Here is a 26,011-nt window from a genome sequence, read left to right as displayed (position 1 = left end):
ATGGTGCTGGGATAATTAGGAGACAGCCTTCTTCACTGAATTATAATGGTCAAAAGTCATAAATCCATAGATTTACATAAATCCAATTGCTTGCTAGTAGCAACAGTAAAATTACAGCAGCCAGAGCAAAGAAACTAAGAACTGTGGAACTGATGGTTGAAGGATCCTTCCCTGAAGTATACCCAAGTTTCCAATTGATTCTTATTTAAGTTAAAGGTATGTAGTGCGAGTATGTCCAGAGCTGCAAGGTTAATGTGAAGACTAAACAGCTCTTTTTGCAGTTAATACACCGAGACCATACTAGTTTAAGAGGAAGGATGTCTGAATCCTTCTCACTCACCACCGGCAGTGCCATTTCTGTGATGGACAGAAGTCTTCAGCTACTTCAGTTGTCAGCTCTGACACATTCAACTTGCATAAATTTCTCATAAAACAAGAGTTAGCTGAGTTCTCAGGGTCTCGTGCCATTCTGGTCGACATTTCACACTGGCACAAAAATCAGGCCCCAGAACCACACCCCCATCGCACACACAGAGGTCTAGAGGGACAGGGCATCTCCTGAGCACTTCAGATAAAATAAAGCAACATTTTTTTAGCTTCATGAGATTTACAAGATTTAAATAGTCTTAAAAAATGGCTAGTACGAAGTCACTTTCTGTTTTCAAAGGAGAATGGATTCCTAATTCCTAACTTTGACTTGGCAGAGGTTTCTGAGCACAAAAATGAACCACCAAAACTAAGTTTTTTTATGCAACTCCTCAGCTGCTTTCAGTTCTGCCCCATCTCTATGCAGACTCTGTTTATCTCTCTCGGTTTGCAGCTTAATCCTACAAAGGTTTATTCAGTGTCCCTGTTACTGCAAGTAAGCATTTGCAATTCCAGCTCCTCTGATTTTGAGAAACAGAAGAAAGACAGATTTACTTGAAGGGGATTGGGGACAGAAAGGAAAAGGAAACATGAAAAATATATTTATTAGTGTAGGTGTACTAATGATCATTTTAAAAGCCCTTAGTAACTTTCTCGGCTATCTTCAAATCTTTTTTTGCTATAGCATTAGATTTTCTCCTCCAGAAAAGGTAAGCAGTATTTTTGGAAATAAAACATATAAAAATCAGAGATGTATTATAAAATTTCATAACATTGACTCTTTGTCCACTCTGGTGGAGAATTTCTCATCCTGCTGAAGTCAGTGAGCAATTGCTATAGACCTCAGAGAGAGTGTCACCTCTGCCATCCTGTGCAGCAAGAAATCTGGCTTCTCACCTCACCCTCCTTCCCATTTGCTCTGTGACTTTGCCCACATTCTCTGTACCTTAGGTCTTATTTCTGGCAGTGAAAGCACCAGTTTAAATATACTGTTTGGAATCACTGCATCGCCTCCACTGTGGACAGACTTCCACTCAGTAAGCACCACCTTATGTTGTATTTGTCTCGGTTAGTGGACATGTGAGTGCTGACCTGTGCTCACTTAGTGAACAGCTGGGAAGCTGAAGAAGTTACCATCTTTAGCAATTTATTATTGCCACTCTACCAGAGGTCCCTGTCTCTCCACCAGAATCAGCAGAGTGGAAAGTAGGTTTCCGCCTTGGTTTTAGTTCAGTGCGAAGTTGGGCAATTCTGCTCAAAACACCTGTGCTGAAGGAATTGAGGAGCATTTTCATGTTCCATTTCACTGAGTCTAGCAAAGGGGCACTAACATCTTAAATTGTCTCAGGTATCTGCTAAAAGTGAATATAAGTCAGTGCCCCTTTATTCATCTACAGCTGTGCTAAACTTGTGCTCCTATCACGTAGAGAACATCCCATAGCTTCCTTACAAAACAAGGGAAGCGTTTCAGGTGTTTTGAAAGCCTTCAGTGAAAGGCATTATGTACAGTATGTTCTGCATGTGTAAAATGACCTAATGATGGAAAGGACTTGGCCTCGGAGTTCACTCCGGCAGCTGTAGTAAAACTGCAGCCAAAGCTCACATCATCAGCTGCTTTGCTTTGGCCCACTAGCTAAGCAGCATGGGTGGGACAGTTATGCATAGTCAAGGACTAACGTTTTCAGAGTGGCCTAGGAGATGTGTATCTCCCCCTGCAGACAGTTATCTACAGAGCTACTCCTATCATAGTGGGACCAGGATCATGTAAGGGGCACAGTATAGTTGCATGTGAAGCTGATGGGTACTGTTTGCCTGAACCCATCAGCTAGGCTCACGTAAAAGTAGTTTTTAGTGTGGGCATGATTTGAATAAGGAGCAATTCAGACATCAGGGAAGCAAAAAAAACATGTCCTAACTGACTTGGGAGCCGAGTACGTGGGAACTCAGACTTTTAGTACAGTGCAGAGAGATGTTTAAGTTCGTAAGCTGAAGAAGAGGTACAGCAGTCACACGTTAGATATTGTCCTCCTGAGTGATACTAGTTGATGCTTACCCTAGTAAGAACTTATCACACATGATCATCTGTTCTAATTTTTTTTAATTGTTTTAATTTTGGAAGCAGATTGCCCTAGGATATGCTTTTATACTCCACTGCGATGTTGTGAAGGCTCGTGATGGAAGGATAGTCTCTCCTTACTCTGCTTAGATCATGGGAAGTGGACAATTTTACTTGGCATCCCTAGTCTTGAGTTTTCTTTCCATTCTCTCTAAAGAGTAGCAGTACAGATTACTCTGTATCTGGAGAAAAACGCATCTTTTTCTTTTCCAACTGTTGACCTTGCAGCCTGCTTTCCTCAAAACCCAGCCATATCATACCTGCACCTCCTGAGGCCACAAGGCTAGTGGGCATAGCGATAATGGTTTCTGGAAAGCTAGCTCATTGCCTGGTCCCTCTAGAAAGCAAGACATATGAAGAGGTGCCAACACAGAGAAAAGGAGGAGGCTGTAGATATTTCATGAAGTGTATGAGGAAGCATAGTAGCTAGGGATCGAGGAAGTTCACTAGTCCCAGAGGGACATGCTGTGCATCAGAGAAGTCCTGAAACATTACTATACTGATGGCAAGGCTTATTTGTTGCATACTGTGCATGCCTGATCACTCCACAGTCTGAGAGCTTTGTAAATTTTTTACAGCTCGGAATGAGCAAGAGGAGCAGGAGGAAAAACGGGAGATAAAGAGAAGATTAACACGCAAGGTGAGAAGCAACTTTTATCCTATTACAGCACTACCATAACTTTCCCTGTAATGCAGTTGTTTGCCTTTTTCCTTTCCACAGCACCATTTTTTAAAAAAGCAGCTTGAAACAATTCTTAAAAGAAACCTTTAAAAGAAATCAGCTCTGTTGTGGAGTGTAAGTAAGTCCCTGTAAGTGACAGTGAAGGGTAGAGCTTTGTGGGCTACTGCCAGAAACATCTGAAGCTGGGCAAAGATCTAATTTCTGTAACAGAAAGAACTTTGAACAGCGAAGGATACACAGGCTTAGCATTAGTCAAACTCTGCTCCCTATAAATGTAATGGCTTCGAAGGATTGCAGGGAGAGCGAAGTCCAAGCAGTTCTGATTGCATTTGAAAATTCCACTAGAAAGCATTAAACTGGGAAATAGACTTTCTCTGCAAGGAAAGGTTGTCACTGGAGTTATTTAACCTAAATAGAAATAAATACTTAGAAAATGGTGTATGGTGCAGAAAACAATCTTGTATTGGCAGAGACTAAACAGCATATTGTTTTGTTTTTTTTTCACATTTGAAAATCATTTACTTTTAAAACCAAGAACAGTAATTTCAGATACACATGCTTAGTTTCTCCACTGGTGTAAATGTCTGTAGATGTCCCAATATATGTAGCCAACAAGCTATCTTGTTATTGTAGATAAACTTTATTTTGGCACTCACTTATTTCCCATCTACGGAGACAGAGAAAGTTCCCCGTAAACTCATGCTTGCACCAATCCATTCCTGTACTTTTTAATCTTTTTGACCCATGTGATTGTAAATTTTCAGGGTATAAATAATCACAAAGGGCTGTGATCACTAGCTTTTTCAGAATTAGAAATCTCAGACTTTCTTCTGAGCTCATGTGAGTCAGCAAAGCTCTCTGCCATCAACTGGTTGATTCTGCTTTTGTCTGCAGAAGCTAAAAATGTGGCCCAAAGAGCTATAATATTATTTTTAAAATTCTTATATTCCTGACAGCAATGGCAAGGATGTTCTCACATCCCCTGATAGCATTGTCTGAAAGAAAAGAACCTAACTAACTGCATTGCAGATATTTCTTGGGCCTTCAGCTCTGCATAGAAACGAGAAATACTGTTTTACCAGTCTTTCAGTTTCACTGTACATAGAAGAGTAAACATGTACAAGAATCCAATCCAAACATGAGTGCCATCTGATGAACAGCTGCGATAGATAAAATGCAAAACTACTCAGACACAATCTGCTGCCTGAGATGTGAGGGGTTGCTAACCCAGCCTGCATGATCACCATACACATCCCATCCCATCCTCTGCTGTTTTGTAGGAAAGCTGCATAGTGTATGAGTTATCCATTGCAGGTGGAGGTCTCAGCTCTGTGGTAATCTAAAATGCCCAAACTGCTGTAGCATTGCAGCTGTGTCTACTCCTTGAAATTTCAGTAGCTGTTTTCTAAGATTTTTTTGGTATTTGTCTTGTTCTCGCTTTTAAGTAGGAACAATGGCAAGAAGAGTGTCAGTCCGATCCCCTGGCAGTCTGCTCTTTAATGTTCATATCCACATTCCAGGTCACATTCCTTTTAGCCTTTTTTGGCTTCTTCCCAAACAAGAATTCCCTCCCCGCCACCTCACACCCCTGGCATGTTTGTGAGGTTGGTAGCAGCATGACTCAGCGTTGATTGATTTTGATTATTTTTTAAACTGTAGTTAATTGTTGTAGTGACACCTTGTGTTTTTAATGAAAGAACAACAAATTTTAATCTTGCCTACCAAACGTACTGTCAGAAAATCTCAGAAATCACCAGAGGAAAGAAGCAAATAAAGTGTGCAAGTGGATATGTAACACCTAGAAATGCTAAGCACTGAGTGAATCCTGCAAAAGCTGTTGTTGTTCCCCACTTCTGCCTTTCATGAATATAGCTCAGATGCATCTCTGTGTTTACAGAAGAGTGGCCAACTCCTTCTGTCCATCTATATTTAAGTCTTATTACCAACGGATTTTAAACCTGAGATCAAGGAGAAGTTTAATTGAGCATATCAAATGTTTTTCCCAGCAGACCTCTCTCTTTTCACTGGGTTTTAGTGCACACAAATGCCTACAGGGTAAATTCGGCATAAGGAAAGTATGCCAGGTTGCTTTCTTGTAACCGTGTATAGTTGATAATAAGAAGGAAATGGGTCCTGGAGAAGCTACTGAAAAGATTTTTGATCTTACACTGTAAAAATTGCTACTGTCCCTGATTTTTGATAGCATCATTCCAACTCTAGGGGAACAACCTACTTCATCCGTTAAAAAGCTGTTCTTAAAATTCCTTCAGAACTGACGTTTTGTTGCAGTATTATGATGATGAGCTATTGCACGACATACTGTGATAAGTAGAATACCTAGACCCAGACCTTGCTGGGTCTAGATGCCTTACTAAAGTCATCAATAAATATCTTCTTGAATTTATCATCTAGACAGGCAACGTCCAAAAAAAAATTTTTTTAATCAGGTGACATATAACAAGCTGCCCCTTTAAGCACTTACCATCCTCTCAGCCTCATCTAACTCCAAATTAACCAGTGGTAGGGAATATCTGCTGTTCAAAGAACTAAAAGGAGGCAAACTCAATTTCGTACCGTCTCTTTTAAACTCATTTCCCTTCACCCATAGGAAGGAAAGATGGGTTCTGCATACCCATAGTATAACCTCTGCATAAACTCGTTGCTCTCTCTTCTTTCTGCTTGAGGTCCAGCTAGCTACTTTGGACATATGGACTTCTGATTTGATAGGAGGGACATGTGAATATGAGGGGACTTCTCTGAGCGCTGGTCTAGGCCATCCCACAAGCCCATTCCCATAACGTGAATGTGCAAAGGCCTTCTTGGGGAACTGTTGGATCCGAGTCCCCTCCATGAGGAGTTTTGTGCCCTCAGGAAATACTACAATGAATTTGTCCTCTCTTAACCTCAGTGAATTGGGCTGTATGCCAAGGCAATTAACACAAGCCTGAACTCCCGATGAGGACTCCCATTCCAGAGATACAGTCCTACCTCAGATTAACAGAACATGTTACAAACTGTTTGCAAAGAAGAATAAAACTCTTCTTTTCCTATCTTCTCTCAAATGGCATCATGCTCCCTGTTTCCAGAGCTGTTAACTGCTTCCTATCCCCCACAGTCAATAGTTAATTTTTCACAAAGGCCTACCTCCAAAACTAAAAATCTCATAGCAGTAATAATGACAACTTGAATGATGATGTGTGGCTCTTGCTTAAAGGCTATGCGTTAACGCCTGTGAAATCTTTGCTCCCATTAAATTCTTGCCCCAAAAGAACTTTAACTCTGTTCACAGGTGAGCAAGCGGATGCCTCGCTAGGAAATGTCTTGCTGTTCAATCATTTATTTAATTGACCTCCCTTGGCTTGGATCTGTGCAGGGTGTTTGAAATAATGAACTCTTGAGGGAGGTGTGACTAGTTAGAGGCAGGTGAGAAGAAGAGGAAAAAAAAGGTTAGAATATAAAAACAGTTAGCTGCTAATTTGGATAAATTGCATTTCTCCTAAAAGAGGGAAAAGGGCTTGGGGCAATTTTCATCACATGCTGCTCATTTGTTAAAGCTGTGCAGACCCACATCTTTCCACAAAAGGTGGGGTGCAAAGGAGAATGGGAGCTGTGTACGCTGCCACTTGGGATCTGTGATTTTTCACCTTGATTTCATCATTAAACAACCATAACATTTTAATGAAGTAACGAAGCAGGCAACAACGAAGTGACAAAACAGCAAGCTCATTATGACTGAAGAGGGGCAAACTCAGCATCTCAGATTTGGCTAAATCCCAAAAGCAGGTTGGCAAGAGCACGTTTCTCTCCACTTTACCTGGTGACTGTACTTTGGTTTGCTTGATTTCCTAGGCTGAGAAGTCAGGGATTTGTTTTAAACCTTCTCTTGCATATTGGCTTAGTATCAAAGCTTGAAATGTGGCCTTTTTATATTCAGTGATCCAGAATAACCAAGGACAACTTTACCTCCCATGACCAGACAATAGTTCTGTCCTCATTTACACTGCTTTTATACTAATACAAATCCACTTATTTCAAAATGCATAATGCCCTGATTTTCGCTAAAATAATGGGGAATCCCCCCCCCCCAAAAAAAAAAAAAAAAAAAAGTCGTCCTTCTCCCTCAGCTCACAAATCTTCATAAACAGGTAAGTAGAAATGCATATGCCAAGGTACATATAATGCCAGGTACATATATCCCTCTGGCATTAACAGAAGTTTTTTTTAAAAAAAAAAAAAAAAAAAAAAAAAAAAAAAAAAACCTTTGTCATGCTTAAAAAAATGTCTGTACTCATGCCAAATTTTTATAGTGAAATTCTTATCATAGGCTACTTGTTCTTTGAGGAAACTTCTCCTTGAATTTTCTCCCTAAACTACCCCTGAAAAATTCACCAGTGTCAATAATGCCTGACAAAATGTGTAGGGAACTGGGGGTCCAGGTCAGTGCCTAGGATCCCTTCCTTCCTGCTTGCAGCACCATCACCTTACACAGGCAACTTCATCATGTCCTTGAATGTTTCCTTTCGCTGTGTGTTTCAAGGGTTCCCCATTCTTTCTGTCTGATAGGAGAAGCAGAGCTCATTTTCAGTGTGAAGTGCTGTGTAGCATTAAGTAAGTTTGACCTGAGACACTGCAGCTCACATGTTACAAAAATAAATCCCGAGGTGAGATCTCACAGACACTGAACTGATGCCTGCCCTGGAGCCACTTACGGAGTTTGCTCTGCAAAGCCCTCTTCCCAGCTCTCACAGTCATTAAGATTATTAAGATACAAGGGTGCTCTGCGTAGTCCACACCTACTGCGAGATCTCAGTGCTTAGCAGCTCAAGGGAAGTCTCTGCAATTATATGAAAAAGAAGCAGGTCAGTTTGTTAATAGGGGATATAGTGGCACTTTTATTAATTACTTTTAAAAATACCCATTCAGTGTGGTTGTCCTTTTCATTTATTATGATCATATAATAAATAATAAATAAATACAAATTTTTAAAAAAGTTAAAACTTTGGTTTAATGTAATGAATATTTTGTGTGTGTATGTATGTAAATATATGTAGGTTTGAGGCCATACATCAATTCTGTGGTATAAGCTGTGGATTTGAGGACCTTTTCATAGACAGAACACTGGCACAAGACCCGATACATCTTTCGTCCCTAGCTCTGTCCCAGGCCTCCTGGGTCACCTAAAGCAGGTGCCCATCCCTCTGCATCACTTGCCAAGATACTTGATTTGAGAGGAAGGTAGAATTGTTCTTCAGGATCAGAGAGATCCTGAAGATCTTTTGCAGAAAGTCTCAAGCATTTTATGAAATGTTGAGATCTTTCACTATTCACAAGAGTGAAGTATTGCAAAACACACCTGTAACATTGACACATTTCACATGTTGACACTTAACACACATTCTACTTTTTCTAATGAGTAGGAATAGCATGATATGGTGGCTGGTTAATTGTTAGTGGGGAAAGAGTATTTTTCCAGATGTATCAGGATTGTAAATATTCCACTCTAATGCAGGATTAGCACAAACTTTTGCCACTAGCAATATCCGCATGCACACATATGTATAGTACCTTCTTCAGAAACAGTCATGAGATCTCCAAAAGCCAATGTCTGTCCTTAGCTATGTAACTGGCTGTACAGTACGTGGACTGATAGGTCACTACTGTTTCTAATTTGAGAGGAGATTTTTAACTGTGGCTCCCTATTCTGCTATGGAATTTGGAAGAAATGCTTTTGAACAATGAACATATTTTCTTGATGTGATACAATCCACCCTTGAAGATTTGGGGTTTTTTTGTTGTTGTTTTTTGTTTTTTGGCTTGTAATATGCAATGTAAACTGTTAAAAAGCAAATATGCTCTGGCATAAAATTGAGCTGCAGTATATAGCAAAAAGCTCAATAAGCAATAGTCATCATCCTGCCTGCCTTTTCTGGAGGTAAGGACAAGTCTGCAGATTATCAGAATGGTAAGAAATGTTTTTCACCCTTTGCACCTAATTCAGAATAGGATGTGCTCAGTTCCTTTGCCTTTTCCTTCACAGGCAGCTCTAAAACACACACGGCAGCTCAAGATGGGGGGAATACAGCCTGCGTAGGTAGTTTTAAGTTGTGTTGTGGTCCATGTCTCTTTCTGGGATATCTGTGCACTTCCTTGCATTGCATTTAAATTCTGCGAGGGATTATCAAACACAGCTTGGTATTGAGGTCTCCAGCCGCAGCCACTTCCCAAGCAGTAATCTGCTGCTCTGGCAGCAAGGTGGGATGATATACAAGGTGCTGTAGCAAACAGCAGGTTATCAGCCACATAGCAAGGCTGTGGAAGGTCATAAAACTCAATGGTACTGGGAATGTCTGAGCCCTCTTATTATTATGTTGAAGGTTGTGATAAAATAAATCCTCAGTCAGCACTGTGTGAATTAAAAATGAAGTTCTGATGTCCTTTTCCACTCCTTTTGCAAACTCTCAGCTGAGTCAAAGGCCCACAGTAGAAGAGCTACGTGAGAGAAAGATCCTCATTCGCTTCAGTGACTATGTGGAAGTCGCAGACGCACAAGACTATGACAGGCGGGCGGACAAACCCTGGACACGACTCACAGCCGCCGACAAAGTAAGTAGATTTCAAAGTAGCTTGCAGAAGGTTGCAAAAGTACCTCCATTCCCCTGAAGCTAGCTAACTTCTTCATAGTATTAAGACAGGAGGGTTCAACCCTCACTCAGAGAGGGGCACGATGACTCAGAGGGTCATCCCTCACTCAGGATATCAGCCTTTTTCCACAAAGTATTTTAACCATTAAAATGAAATCTCATGAGATGGATACAAGCTGCATCCTTGGTATCAAGTGCCCTGTCTTTTGAGCATTAGTGGGACCTCCTGTTCTCTCACCAAGTGGTGTCTGTGGCATGGGCATTGGTGGCAAGGAGGTTAAATCTCTGCCCAATAATAATATCAGTCACATCCTAGGAGGCTTAATGGTACCTCAGGAAAAAGATAGACTTTACTGATAGTTCAAGCATGTTCTGTTTTGCCTTTTTGCCAGGCTGGGTATCACTTTTTGTATGTGCAACATGTCATACCGCCAGCAGAGAGGTGACAGTCACCACATAAAAAGATGGAAATCTTTAAATTTTTTACAGCATCTCATATGACAACAGGACTGTGAGTCTGATAAGTGCTTTACAGTCGCCTTTCACTGCCCATGTGATTTTAAAGACTTTCAGGTTCCTGCATTCAAGACCTGAATATTTCTTTGCTATGCACCTCATGCAGCGAAGAGAATCACATCTGATAGAGAAATAAGCAGGAGTCCTGACCATGCCACTCGTTTGTGTGTTCTTGGTTTTATCTACAGAGGAAAGGGTGGCCAGTTTTACTTGTAAAATTTAACCAGTGCACTTCTACAGTTTTGAAATCACTGATTTTCTCCTTGACAGAGGCCTTTTTCAGCTTAGCTTTTGGATAAGTTAAAATGATGTAAACTGATCTGAAAAAAAGCAAAACCTTCTGGACTACCCCCAGAGCATAATGTATTGGGTTAAATTCCCATTTTACCTCACCGTGTTGGACATGATCTTAGTCAAGTGACCTAACCAATCTATCAGTTACATTATCCAATTTGGTAGGTGAGGGAGGAGTAGTTCTGTGGTCTTTGAGAGATCTCTGTCTAGGATGAAATATAGGGAGAGACCTTAGCTGGGAAAGTGGAATATTTCCTGTCCATAGAGGTGGTTCTTCATCCTGAGTCTGTGAAAAGGAGAAGTGTTAAGTGCCGTTATTAAAAGTAGCCTAGTAAAGAATTCAGTATTAAGGAAGAGCACTGGACAGAGCACTGGAACAGGTTGCTCAGAGAGATTGTGGAGTCTCCTTCTCTAGAGATATTCAAAACCCACCTGGATGCAACCCTGTCTAACATGCTCTAGGTGATCCTGCTTGAGCAAGGTGGTTGGACTAGATGATCTCCAGAGGTCCCTTCCAACCTTACTGATTCTGTGATTCTGTGAAAAGTACTTTTGAAGTTATCTTTACTTTTTTATAATACATATGCACGGACAATTCACAAAGCAAAAGGCTTGAAGTTCTCCAAATGAACCTTGTCTCAGTAAAGCAGAAGAAAATACAGTTTGACATTCTAATATTAATGCTTCTTACATGCGTAAGGAAGCAGATACATCTTTTTTCAGGCTGAGGTCATGTGGCAATATTCTGATTTGTGCTGTTCAGATCACCTGCTTTTCCCCATCACTGTATCCACTGTTAGGAAACATAGTCAGACAAACTGGAATCAACAAGCTGCAACACCCTATGAAAGATTATTTTATTCCAAAGCTGTGATTCAGTAACTGTCTTCATTGGTCAGCATAGACTAGAATTATTGCAAAAACTGATTTTAGTAATGGGCTTTCCTGTTTGTCGGTAAATCTTGCTCCGTGTGCTGGATGTAGGGAATTGGGTTCAATCTCACTTCATCTTTACCAAATTTGCCTGTTAGGGAAATAAAAAGGGTGCATTAAACCTCACGAAGACATCAGAGATGCTGGGGGGCAGTAGATTGCAGGTCCTGCGAGAGTCAGCAGCCTGTGTGGCCTCCTTCACAGCCACTTAAGCAGCAAATTGTCTGCTGAAGGTAGGCCCCTGATCTGCTGCATAACCAACTCTCTACACTGGTAGATGGAAGCAGAGCCTGACGGATGTTTCTAAAGTAAATTAAAAAAACAAGGTTGTATAGAAACGAAAAGGCCTTTTCTACAGCTCGCATTCAAAATCTATCACATGGGGCTTGTCATGGTAGTTGGTGATTGGATCAGTGACTGTTACATAAGTAACAAAATGCTCTTTATAGTAGTTTAGATTTCCTTAATAGAGACAAATTCCTGACTGACACAAGTGATGCTGAGTGGAGAGGCCACTTCCAGTTCTCAGGATCACATGGAAAGAGAGCGGCACACACCTTGGACCTTCAGGAGCATTCGGCCACAGCAGCAACCTTGCTTGGGCTTGTGGTACATCCACCGTGAGGCCAACTTGCAAGCTGCAAGTTTCACAGTACTCAAAAAAAGTCAGGCTAACTTGGCCTGGGGCCAGTTCTGCTCAGCACCCTCTGCAGCAAGCATTCGCGTCCCTCTAAGTCACCCTCTGCAAAGACTGTAGGTAACCGGCTATCCTGTTGGTGCTAAATATAACCACCTGTGGCTAATTTTCTGCTGGAGCTGAAGCAGTTCAGCAAATAGCACAAATGAGCCAGAAGGAAGAGAGGCAGAGGAGCACAGCCAGAGGCACAGGGAAGGGCAGGGGAGCCAGACCTCCCTCTAGGGGGGCAGGTTTCGCTCAGTTGGTTAGAGCATGGTGCTGCTAATGCCAAGGTCATGGGTTCAATCCCCGTATGGGTCATGCTGAGGGTTGGACTAGATGACCTGCAGAGGTCCCTTCCAGGCTTTTCATTCTATGATTCATTCCATGGTCAACGAGCTGGCGAGGCAGCCTGGTTTGTTTTAGATCATTTCACCCTAGGAAATTCACATAAAGGTGGGAGGCATCACAAATATGAGACTTTGATGAGATCCAGACCACATTTACTCACAGCCCAGCTTTGAAACAGAAGGCACTGTTCGAGAAACTCAATTGCATTTTTTTCCCTCATACATATGCTAATTTGAATTTTGTACATGAAAGTGTTTACATAATAAGCCAAAATTGAGTTTTCTGTATTGTCTACAATATATTTTCAAATTGATGTATTCCAGTGAAGCATTTGTCTCTTCCCTTTATGTGATTTGGAACATGTTTATCTCTTTTCTTTTTCACATTTTAAAGCCTTTTATATGCTTTTCTCTTTCTCTGATAATGTTATGTAAGATTTCTTCACTTTTAATATACTGTTTAGAGAACAAAGTGAACCTACTTTGATCTTGCTGATTTATACATTTATGAGTTTACTTGTCCTTTGCAGGCAGCCATTCGAAAAGAGCTTAATGAATTTAAAAGCACGGAAATGGAAGTTCATGAATTAAGTAGGCATCTTACAAGGTAAGTTGAGATTAATTTTTTTAAGACAAGCAATGAATACTGTTGTTTTCCAAAAAATCCCAGCAGCATTTCTCAAACACCCAGTGAGCACACTACCAGGTCTAGACAACATTTAGAATTACAGGCTGTAAAAAAAGCACAGACAAGCTCATGCTGCCATTACATGTGTCATCTCTTTAGGAAAGTGCATCTCTTTAGGAAAGTGTGTTTTTTTTTTTTTTTTTTTTTTTTTGAATGTCAAGTTCTAGTTGCATAGTTGCAATAAATATTTTTGGTGTCTGAAGATGGGAAGGACACAGAAAACTCCCTTTCTAGAGCAAGTCCACAGCAAGGTGTAACTGTACTGCAGAGAGAGTGCAAATGAAATCATGCTGAATGTACAGCTATTTCATGCTACGCACTTGCTGTGCATAGATTACTCAGCCCCGTACTCCAAGTCTTGCCATAGGCAATGCAGTGGTGAAACAGTAAAATCAGCAATGTGTAAAGAGAGACACTATCTTTTATACTCTCAGGCATTTTTGTTTAAAAAAGTAAAGTCTGAATTATCCCAGACCCCACAGTAACAACTGTTCTTTCTGACAGCATGGGGTCTGAGCTCCCTGGGAGGTCAGGACACTTCCCCTAGCACAGTCTGTGCTGAGTCTGCTCTGGCTTTAAGTCTGAGATGAGCTAAATTCTTGGCACTTCAGCTGAAGTCAGACCTTTGCAAATCAACATTAGTTTACGGTCATTGTTATACATTAAAAACAATTTTAGGTATTCAAGACTAAAGAGAGTAAGATGTAGTGGATCTGTGGAAACTGGCATTGCCCTTGCATTTATACAGTCATCAGATACGTACTCATAAAAAAATGAAGCTAATACTTTTAAGAAAAATACAGAAAAGCTTAAGGCAAAATTAAATTTGTATTAGGGGACTTCTATGTATATAAATTAATAATTGCATTAACTGCATGTATTATGCATACATTCCCCTGCAGAAATGATATCCCTTCTACTTCCTGTCATGTGCTAGGATGTTTTCATTGGAGTTTGCAGTAGCAAAGTGTTGCTAGAGTCAAGCAAGCTGCCTTTGAGCCATGAAGTCTGGACGAAGCTTTAGGGTGTGCAGTGAACTACATAGCTTTAGGTTTGCGTGAGTCTTGATCTATTGACCCCAGTGGCTGAAATGTTGAAGGGTATTTGATTCACGAAACCCACCCTCCAGTAGGGGAGTATCACTGACTAACATAGGAATGGTGTTAGGCTGTTTTGAAGGTGTTTTGCTAGAAGGAGCTGAGGTTCTTTGGCTTCCGTGAGACACTTAGCATCCCACAAAAATAAAGACTGCTTTAGTTTTAAGAGGTCTGTCCAGCTGTTTGGCTTTTGTAGCTTTGTGGGCAGTATTTTGTTTCTCTTTCAGTGTTGGGGTGAGCAGTCGCCCTTTGAAGCTCACTCACTTTCTGTTTGAAAGCCGTCAAGTAGCTTTGACTCACTCAGATCTTGGCCAGGAGTACCCAGAGCTGTGACCATTATAATAGAAATTGGAATAAAGGTTTGTCTAAAGTTCAGCAGGACTTATTGGTTAGACAAGTGGCCTCAGGAAACAGTCACTTGAACAAATCACATTTAAATAAAATTGAGCAATTTCCTTAAACAAACTTAGATAAATCACCATTATAAAATCATTAGCAAGGTAATGAGCTATTCATGTCATTAGGCAGTGACACGAGCTGAGCAAAGAAAGTGAGTGTTGCTTTACTAGTGGGATGGATTAATTAATTCATGATGAAGTGAAAAATCAAAGCTTAAAAAACACTTACGCACCACTGACACAGGCGGGCCTCCTGACACCTGGTGTACATGCAGAAAGGGAGGCAGTAGGGGAGCCCTACATGTATCTTTACACTCAGATGTTAAGGAATAATCATATTTGAACTGCTTGTAAAATTTTCTAGCTGAGGAGCAAAAAAGATTTATCCAAACCACACAGTTATCTTGGAATCTGGCGTGGTGTGGTCTGAAAAAGCAATAGCTAACCTGAAATAACTCTCACAGGGGTCTGATAAGGTGGATCCACAGCTTCTTAGTGTCTTCGGTAGATTTTGGTGCAAACTGCTAATGACTCTGAGCTATGAGTCCGGCAAGGACTGAGGAAGTTTGAATGTCTATTCTGGGTCCACAGTGCCTACAGGACTGTTATCAGTACTGCAGGAATCTAGCTGCCCAATTTTGTCACTGTAGCACTGTAGCAATTAGTTTTGTAGTCTTTTTATATACAACATGCACATGAGGATGTTCTCTCTTTCTCATAATTTTGTGCTCTCTCCTTTTTTTTTTTTTCTGGTCTTTTAGGTTTCATAGACCGTAGCAGTTCAACTCTACCTGACTACTATGCCATCTTCAAAACATTACTAAAAGGAACCATAAGTGCTGGTATTATTCACTTCCCTGTTATGTACAATGTAAATCTTCTGAACTGCCTTTTTAAAAAAGAGTAACAAATAAATATTAAAAAAAAAAAAAGAAAGAAAATTGTATTTACATGTGATGGGTACTGCAGCATCATCAGACCTGCTGGTTCAAGCTTCACTAACAGAAAATACCCCTGGTGGGAATCATGCGAAGACTTGGCATCTGTGTATAAGACTTTCCTGGCATGTGGATTTGCCATACATATTCAAGCCCAGCTGGTGGTGCATCCATTTCATCTTCAGGCACCCTCATCCTGACAAGCCTCTGTCATCCACTCTAGAGAGCCCTGAGATGCTGTTCAGGGAGTCACTGGCCTGGGTGAAGTCTCCGATGGACCTGCAGCTATGACGCTAAGCACTTAGACCAAACACTCCTTTCAGTCTGTGAGCACCTTATGAGGACAGTGGAGAACTACCCTACGGACCAGCCCATCTGTGAACGTCATCTGACTAGAAAGGCATTTGCTTTCCCTGGAGAAGCTTATGGCCAGTTCTTGGGCACTGTTTGGCTTCCAAGAAGTAAGAGGTATTACCTTAAAAGAACAGGACTCCTTACTGAAGGCTGATTCAGTTCTAGCAACTGTTTATTTTTCATCTCTTTCAAATATAATTTTCTAACTCCAGTTATGAACCCATTAGCAGTAAGTGGCAGGAATGCTGACAACAAGCAAAACCATCTCTTCATGGTCACTGCATGGCATTCACTTAGCTCGTAGTTTGTCTTACGCCCAAGCCTCGTGATTGTATGAGAGCCGACGCACATCCCGCAGTTAGACAAGCTTGGATTCCCACCCGCTTTACAGAGTGATATGTGACTTGCGGAACTGGGGCTCGATTAGGGATATTCATCCTCTCTGTATCAGGTGTGTAAAGAACTGACTCTAAACCCGCACTGAGAAAAAGGTGCTTTTTCTCATTTCCTGCGTGACAAGTTGTTTTCTGGCTTAGCAAAAGGAGTCTGCTGCATTGTCATGGATGGTGAGACTTGACATTGGTGTCTACAGCTGAGGCATAAGGACAGAAATCCAGGGGTGTTCTGTTTTGGTTTTAATTTATTTTTATTACAGTAGTTTAACACACAAACTGACCAAGTACAGCTCAGAGAGCTGGTCACTCTGAGCCTGATTTACCTGCCAACTTAAGTGTGTGCTTAACACTAAGTAAGCATGTAAATAGTCTCACCAAATTCAACAGCATCTCACAGGCTTAACTGAAGCTGAACACATACAAGTGCTTTTCTGAACTTAGGCCAGCGCCTTCCAGAATCAAGTCCTTAACCAGTATAATGCCAGCAAGCTCCAGCAAATGTTGTCTAGGATTCCTTTCCAGCTCTTACAAGAAACTATTATGCCATGTTTTGGATCAATGGTCCAAAGCACTGTAGCAACATTACTGTAAGAAATTCGAGATTATGACTTCAGGATATCTTTTTTCTTCCACAATAGCTATTTTACTTCGAAAATTTGAACAGAGAGGCCAAAGTTTTTTACTACAGTATTGTTATTTCTGTTATTATTTTATTATTTTTTCCTTTCTCACTGTCTTCCATGTAACTATCCACTCTTCTGTGCTCCCTCTCTACCTCCCCGATGCCATGCGAAAGTTGTCCTTTACCGATTGCAGGCCAGGAGGCTTCTCACAAGTGAGAATTTTGTGGCCAGTTCTGCATAGTGCCAAGCACTTCTGCCCCTTCTCAGGCCTCGGTCTCATTCCTCTGCTTGTGGGAGTAAAGCAAAAGGACTTGTGGGTAGCCCATGGAGTTGCTGTCGCATTCAGCTTGCCTAAACGGCATGGGAAGTGAGGCTTGCTGACTCCATTTAGGCTTAGCAGTACTCAATACCTCACAGATTTGCACTCCATCAGAGACGAGCGGAAGCAATTCATGCTCAACTGTGGCCATCCACGCAGCACTGTGGAGTATTAGCTATTAAACAACACTTGGCTGTTGTAGAATGGAAGATGCTACAAAGGAGAGTAAAAACCAGCTGGTTTCTGGTGCCTCTGATATGCTATTCTTCCGAGACCAGGTAATGATTTCCGGATAAGCATCCCTGTATCACCAGCTCACAACTGCTTTAGATACTAGTTCATCAGCAGAGGAAGCCTTTAATGTGAAATGTTTTCAGCTCCGTGCAACAAAGAAAGACAGAGCACTTCTTAGCTAGGAATACAGTGTTTTGGGGGTTGTTTTCCTGTAAGCCTGGGGTTTGTGTTTTTAAATGCATTCACATATGCCTGCACACATACCAAGACTGCATTACAGCTTTAAAAAGGGAAAATAAAGCTCTTGACTGCTGACCACACGCACTGCGCGCTAGGAAGGGGCTCCGCGGCATTGCTGCGCTAAGCAGCAGCCAGCCCTCGCATCCCAGCCAGCCCTCGCATCCCCGGCATGGCTTCCGGGAGGCCCCAGCATCACTAGCCATGGCAGTTCGGTGTGACAGGGAGTGAGGCTGAAGGAACCAGAGAGACAGAAATTGCAGGGCGCAGGAAGCTGGTGGGAGGAACAAGGGAGATTTGGGGATTGTGATTAATGTGAAGAAACACGAGGTAGAAGGAGCAGGCTGCTGTTGTCAGCCCATCGTGAGTACTGATGCCGCTGGGGGCTCGTGGCCAGCGTCACTTTTCCCTTGTGGCATGGGTCCTGGAGGTGCCTGCACCTGCCAGACTGGTAGCCTAAATAAGCCCCTGCCCTGCAAGTTTGCCACTGAAAAGGAGGACGGGGAGGGGGGCAAGAAGCCATATAAAGTGTTCAATGCTGTGGCAAGCATTGCAGAGCAGAACTGGCACTTCGCTTAGTTATAGCTTCAGTTGGCTTGGGTATTTTGCAAAGTTATGCCTTGGCAAGGTGTTCTTTGGAGATGTAACAACCTTTCAGTGCCTGACCACTGCTGTGTGTCCCCAGTTTGCATACCCATACTCAGCTCCTTCGGGCATTCATGGGAAGCTGAGAGCAGACTGGGGAACCACTAGTCTTTGGTTTTTAATCTGTTTTTGTGAGCTTGAAAAAGCAAGTGTAGAACATTTTGCTTGGCTGCAAAAAGTGACATCAAGGGTAACATGATGGTGGCATCTCCCTCCCACCTACAGTTTTGCCAGGAGAGGGTGACAGGGACCTGGTGACATACTTAGGACTAGTGGAAGGTCAGCGCCGTGGCCTTTTCCCATCCCAACCCCCATTGGTTATGCACTTGCAAGTCAAAAAAACATTTTAGGTTGCATGTGCTTTGGGACAGGGCTCAAGCCGGCTTTTGCATTGAGGCAATTTCTAGTCCATGCTCTAGGAAGGAAGAAGAGAAGGAAGGGGAAAAAGAAGAATATAATAAATAGCCTTTTTTTTTTAACCACTTTATGGTCATTGAAACTGGGTAGTAAGTTCATTACAGGAACATATTTCAGCCCAAGGCTTACATGTAACCCCAGCACTTTTTCAGCACCGTGACCAGTCACCAAACTCACCATTCATTATTTCTACAGTGCCATCTGTACAGTGGAAACACTATAAACCAACAGAGTGAAAGCACTTCCACCACCCAGTGAAGGCTTGCACTCACAGAAAACCGGGTGAGATGGAGACCCAAAGTCATATGTGAACAGGGACTCCCTAATGTGCCTGCAAATAAAAACCACTTTGTATAAATAGCCATGGGAGATGACTAGGCTAGTAAAAATCAGGAAAGCAAAGGGGAGGGGGGAGGACAAATGATTTTTTTTCCAGGTGTTCAGTCTGCTCAAGCTTGGAACAACTTCTGCAAAGAAAGAGGAGGTGACGGGCAGATGACCTGCTTTCCCATGTGTCCCAGGTACTCCAGCACCAGTTGCATTTTCCAGTTGATATCCAAGTATATGTATATAGTTTGTCTTTGTATAGGAGTGAGTGTGGTGACTGTCAATCATGTGCTCTTCCAGTATTGTAATTTAACAGATTATGGCTGTATGAAAACTATGTAAATAACTAGAAAGAAATTAAACTGGATCTCTATGTCCTAGTTTTTGTACATACTGAAACTGCATGGTATTTAAATTATTGTTTGTCTCTGATGTATGCAGTTTCTTAAAAAAAATTCCTTAAAAAAAAAAAAAAGAAAAAAATCATTCCCGTGCCTGTGTATTTTATTACCTTCCATCCCTGTGACTGATGCTGTAGCAGATGCTTGTAACTGAAGGTCCCAGCTCTCCCGCAGCCCTGGGGCACCACATGCCCGGCTCCAGGGCTGCAGCATGCCCGCGCCTGCTCCCCAGCTGCTTTCATGTCACAGGCCTCCTCCTCCTCCTCCTCCTCCGCTTTTGGTCTAGGTTTTTTGGTTTTTTTGTTTTTCCCTCCCCCCTCCTTCTTTCTCCTTTGAGTAGCTTTAGCAGTTGCAGAGCATTTCGAGCCGGGGCAAGCTGCTCCCTTCAGTGAGAAGGGGCAGGGTTTTTTTTTTGGGGGGGGGGGGGGGAGAGACTTCCTTTACGAGCGTAGGCATTTGCCTTTTAACATCCTTCCTGGTCATCTGCAGAAAGTGCGGAAGGTAACGGCTCTCCTTGGGCTATTTATTCCTCATAATTCATGATGCAGATAACGCTGATGCCCAAGAAACGGTTTGTCCTGAAGCAGCTCACTGCAGCCCGCAGGTGCAGGCGGCTGCCTGCGCTGAGGCCCCTGGAAGCCGCCGGTGTTACACAAAAGCGGAAGGGCCGCGTGCTCGAACCGACCAGATTCTGCTCCTTCTCATTGCTGAGACTGTTGAAGGGCACAAAACATAGTCCTAACTTTGTTACTGGGCTTTTTTCTGTTTGTGTGTCTGCATTTGGGTAGATTTTCACTGCCCCCTAAGCCACGCAGGCCGCTAGCCGCGGCAGGAGCGTACGGCCGTCTCGGGCAGGCCCGGCTTGCAGCATGGGTGGCAGCGGGCTGGGGCTTGTTTCCTTCAAAAACGTGGCTGGAAGGGAAGAGGGGGCCTGGTGCTACCGTGCGCCCCGGAAGTTGGGCACCGCAGCTTGCACCGTGCGACTCCGGCGGGGCCGGGCTGGGAGGAGGAGGTTGGTCAGCACCCAGGAAACACAAACCTGAAGCCACTGTCGTCGTGTGTCCCTCCCCCCCCCCCCCGCCATCCTCGGAGATCCATGCATCATTTTGCTTTGATTTAGCTGCCTTGGAGTTAGGGCATCTCAGCCACCTCTCGCCGCACTCCCCGGGGGGAGGAGGGGAGGGAAACCCGCAACATGGGTCGCCGCGCGGCTGGGAAACTCTGCCCGGTTAAGCACTGAGCTGGCTTTCGTGGCGCCCATCCCTCGGGCCCAGCAGCAGGGCAGCACGCGTGGGCACAGCAGACGAGGGGCAGCTGCGTGCAGGTGGCAGCAGGAGACCCGCGAGGCGCCGCGCCACCACGGCGCCGGGGCTCTGCGCAGCTTTCATGCACGGTAAAGGCGTTTCTCCCCCCCACACACACTGATCGCAAGCTGTGGCATTTACTGTTTACCAAACTGCCCCCCTCAATCCCTAAAACCTGCTCTGTATCACGGTTACAGTAACTCTGAAGTTGCTAAACTGAAGTATCTCAGCCACTTTTCTCACCATGCTCTGCGACTTTCCTTTCCGTACCCTGAAGGCTGTTATTGGAATTCAAACTCACCATGTTTCAAGCACCCTCCTCTGTCACCCACGGTTATTTTTCTCAGCTGCCATCGCACTGTCGGCCCCAGCATGGCAAGAGCTGGAGCATGCAACAAGAGAGGGCAGACACACGGCAGCATCCTAAACTGCTCTGGAGGAAAAGTACTGCCTGAGGGGACAACTGGATCAAATTAGGCTTATTTTTCCTATTTCCCAAGCCTGTTTTTTTTGGGGGGGGGGGGAGGGCGGGGGTGGAGGAGGGCAGCATTCATTCTCTCAAGTGGATGCTTCAATGTTATTTCTATTGTCTCAGGAATAATAATAATAATAATAATAAAGACTAGCAGCTAGCTGTATATGAACAAACCAGCCCGCAGCAAGCAGCTACATACACAACCAGTCAAGGAGAAATAACCTAAATAAAAACAAGAATTCTGCTTTGAAGCTTGTCAAGGAAGAGAAAAAGAACGGCCATCAGCTCGCCTGTCGCTGCGGCCTTTCTGCAACGACCCAGGGCTGGCCTAGCACAAACGACGATGCCAGCCCTGTCCCTGCACCACACGGGCAGGGATTTCAGCAGGAGGCTTTAAAGGGGCCTGTTTGAGGAGCTGCTGGTCCGTCGTAGCTAAGGGACCAAGTTCGGACTGCCTGCTAAAAACCTCCTCTACGGATGACTGTGGTGTTTTCATTCAGGAGGACAAAGATCAGCTCTTATCCACGCATGCCAAACTCCAGGTTGATGGCAACCATCGAGGGCGCCGACCACAGCTTCCCTAGCGGTGGACTCTGGTCCTCCCCCTGCTCCTCGGCTGGTGCTGGGGCAGCGAACGCTTCCGCAGCTTGCGGCTCTCCTGCTCTCCCCGGGAGCAGGTCTCGGAGCTGGAGCGCCATGTCCAGCCGAGCTGACGTCCCCGAAAACTCACCGAGCGTAAAGGCGGCTAATTCCTAACTTCAGTCTTTGGGGAATTCAGATTGGAGAATTTTCTGTACAAGTTGTATCCCTCATTAATCCAGAGTGAAAGGCTGGAAACAGATTTGTTAAGATGTACGCGAATGTCTTTTAGCAGATCAGTGAAAGAAGAGAGCTAAACTTCTCTTCAGCCTCTGCAAGAACTCCCTTCCTTCAGCACGGAGGAAAACCAAACAGCTGAGGAGCTCGGCCCAGGAAAAACGTGTTCGGCTAAAGAAACGTTCCTTCTCTTTCTTCATATATCATACTGAAAAAAGCTGCAGACGAACTTCAGCTGACATGTAAGTGGAGCAGCAAGTGAGGACCCAGCCCAGAGATGCTGAAATGCTTACAGAAAATCACAGCTGCTCACAGAAAGAGGGCACCTCTCTGGTGTCCGAACAGCTCAGGGACTTGTCGGTCACTAGAGAAAGGCTTTTATAAACTTTTTTAAAAAGGAAAAGAAGAAAGTTTGGTGCCTTCAGTCACTCTGCGCTTGGCGGCGTGCTCGCTGGCCCGTCCGGAGGCTGTGACACCAGCCGGCGCCCCGAAGCCTGGTTTGGTGAACTCTCGTCGCAGAATTTGAGTTACTGTTCCCTCTCCTAACTGTGTCCACCAGCCACAGCTTTGACCTGAATTCTCGATACCTAACTTATCGTCCTTTTGTGCTTAAGCTGTGCAGGCCGAAGGAAAAAGTAATTCAAACGGGCAATTTCTCAAACTGTAGCTGAACGCTACTTGAAAAACGTGTTTGTTGAATGTTATAAAATGCAGGGCTGTTTTTTTGCAGAGTATGTATGTTCTCTGCTGTCTATATGCTCTTCAATTAACTGCCGTGCCCAGAGCAGAAGAACAGGCTCCCTTCCGAAGCAGATCCCACAGAGCACCTTGGCCACGACGTGGCATCGCAGTGGCTTTCAGAGCGGCTACAGCCCCGCTTTTTCCGAACCCAGTGAACGAGGTACCACAGGAGCACTATGAGCAGCATCTCAGCCTGCGGCATAGGTAATCGCCTCAGGTTTGCAGGTGGATTCTGCAACCTGAGCCAAACTCCAGGCTTTGCTAGACAACCTGTTAGTAGACAAACCTGTTTAAAACAAAACTCTTAAAGCTAAAGAGTTTGAAGGCCGCACTACGCCTAACACAAGCTAAGCGCACCCTTTCAAGCAGAAATTTCCCTCGACATGCAATGAGCATACATAGCACTAAGCACCTCTTTGAGTCAAATCACAACTAGGCAACACGTTTTTATATATATTTCACTGCTACTCCTTCCACACAAGGTATAGAAACAGAATTTTACACTTTTACAGGAAAAGAAGAGTCGTTCTTTAGTAAACCTGTATCTATAGTTAATCACTTTCTTGCTCCCACTGCTATCCTTTCCACTTATACCAGTTACTTTTCTTGTGAAAACTGTATTACACTTATTTCAAAATCTAAACCAAACAAGAATTGAATGATAACGACATTCAGCCATAACAAGCAAGGGCTAGTAATGCAATGAATAAGTAATTTCGTAAATTTTGTAATAAGGTAATCATGTGGTCCCTGAGCCAAGCGTTCAACACTGGCAGTGTTTATTATTTGCCTATAGTGCTGTATTATATTTACTTTTTTCACTGAATGTCTTCACACTTGACAGAAGTTACATTTTAGCATAGGATCCATTCATAGGACAATTCAGGATGCAAGGGGCACTGGAAGGTCTCTAATCCAACCTCCTGCTCAAAGCAGAAACAGCTGTGGGGTTACACCAGGTGGCTCAGAGCTTTATCCAGTCAGGTCTTGAAAACCTCCAAGGGTGCAGACTGCACAGCCTCTGGGAACCACCTCTTCCACTGCTTGCCTGTCCTCATGAGGAAAAAAGGGTTTCCTCATACCCCATCTGAACCTTTAATTTCAACCTATGCCCTTTGCCTCTCATCCTCGCACCGTGCACCACTGTGAAGAGCCTGGCCCTTGATAACTTCCTCATAGGCACTGGAGGGGCTGCTGTTAGGTCCCCCTGAAGTTGTGTCTCTTCTCCAGGCTGAACAAACCCAGATTCCTCAGCCTCTCCTCACAGGGCAAGTGCTCCAGTATCCAACCACCCCAATGGCCCTCTGCTGACCTCACTCCAGGTTATGAACATCTTTCCTGTACTGAGGGGCCCAAAACCCAACACAGTATCTAGATGTGGTCCAGCAAGTGCTGAGGAGGGAAGATAACCCCTTCCCTCAGTCTGCTTGCTGTGGATGCTGCGACCTTCCTTGCCATGGGCAGGCTGCTGGCTCCTGCTGCGCTCGCTGCCACCACCCCTGGGGCCTTTTCTGCAGAGCCGCTCCTGGCTGTCAGCCCCTCCGTCCTGCTGCGGGGGCTCTTCCCGCCCAGGCGTGAGGCTTTGCTCTTGTACCTACCAAATGTCGTAAGGTTCCTGCAGGGCCTCTCTAGGTCCTTTTGGGCAGTGGCTCTGCCCCCTGTATTGATCAGCCTCCCCCTACTTTGGCAACAGCTGCAAATGTTAGGAGTGACCGATCTGTCACCTCCTCCAGGTCACTGTAAAGAACACTTCTTTTTTCGCTTGCCTGTATTGGCTCTGTACCAGAACAGCCCTATGAGGAAACCAACCCCAAAGCCTAGAGTAATACATTTGCATGCAGCTTCTCACAAATGACATTTTGCTTCATGCCACAGCAGATTGATCATAAAAATTTAGAGGGAGAAAAAGAAAAAAAAGAGAGAGAGAGTGTCATTCTCTCAAGCCCAGCATAGGATTAAAGGAGAATTCACTCTACTGGCAACCACATAATTCCACACCCCAGTGGCTTCGCGTATGGAGCCAAAGGGCTCCGACAGACAGAGTGTACCAGATTCAGCGGGTTATGGTATCACTGACTCCCACCTGTTAACTCTACTTTTGTGCCAGACTTTAGGGCTCTCCATAGCAAGGGTAACAGAACAGGTATGTGCCAACATCAGCTATTCCACAACCCAAAGAGTAACTTTTTAAAAATAGAATTCATGTGTATATGCAAGTTCATCATCAAGTTGATATTTTAAACAAATTCAAATTCAGAGTAGTTCAGCTACTCCTCTTTGTCACAGCTTTTCTGGCAGTGTATTTGGTACCATAAATCTCTCTCTGCCAACCTTTCCCTTCCCCTGCTGCTGGATTAACGCTTTGAGAATCTGGCTGCAAGGCAGAGAGCAACTGAAAACTCACAGTGCCAGTTTAACAAAAAAAGCAAGTAATAAAGATGCTTCACGATCCTGGTTTCAGTTAGCATGACCACTGTAAAGCCAGAATGACAGATGTTTTCAGAAAGAAGCATAATTTTAGAAAAAGACATAGTCCTTATAAACATTCCAAATCAAGAACCCAAGGGAGATGTGGACTTCTCCTTGATAACGTTAATTTTCCCATTATATGATGGGAGAAGGTTACAGGTTTTGTGAGCGGCTGAGACCTACTTTAGAAACAGAAATAACAGGGTTCTTCCCCCCCCTCCACCCCCAAACAGTAATTCTTCAGTGCATCCATTGTCCAAACATCTAGTCATCCCAAAGACTCCTCCTTCACTAAAGCCTATGACCTTAGCATTAACTACATACTAAAGAGCAGGAAGAACTCTTTTCACCATTTGTGAAGACCAGATTCAATTTGTAGTTCAGTGAAATTAAATACTATCCATCACTCTAGAGCAGCTTCCAGCTTCCTCAGAGTGCAAAGAACAAGGTGCAGCTATAGAGAGCTATACTAGCTAGTGGATAGACAGGAAAAAAGTATTTCTGAAGCACTTCAGAAAAGCATGTCACCCTGGTCACTGTAGTATCTTTTCTCTACCTC

At 43.6% G+C, this 26,011-nt stretch overlaps 1 protein-coding gene across 1 annotated transcript in view; it reads left to right on the top strand.

Moving 5' to 3' along the window:
* The window catches only part of PHACTR1 (phosphatase and actin regulator 1), a 306,637-nt gene extending 290,667 nt beyond the window's left edge, over positions 1-15,970 (top strand). The window contains exons 11-14 of the mRNA XM_062568046.1: positions 3,061-3,122; positions 9,627-9,767; positions 13,105-13,181; positions 15,519-15,970. Of these exons, the coding sequence (XP_062424030.1) occupies positions 3,061-3,122; positions 9,627-9,767; positions 13,105-13,181; positions 15,519-15,534 (296 nt within the window). The 3' untranslated portion in view covers positions 15,535-15,970. The remainder of the gene's footprint in view (positions 1-3,060; positions 3,123-9,626; positions 9,768-13,104; positions 13,182-15,518) is intronic.
* Positions 15,971-26,011: the final 10,041 nt, after the last annotated feature.

The sequence above is a fragment of the Rhea pennata genome, chromosome 2, assembly GCF_028389875.1.
Source record: "Rhea pennata isolate bPtePen1 chromosome 2, bPtePen1.pri, whole genome shotgun sequence".
NCBI lineage: Eukaryota > Metazoa > Chordata > Aves > Rheiformes > Rheidae > Rhea > Rhea pennata.
This window is presented reverse-complemented; position numbering and strand designations above follow the sequence as displayed.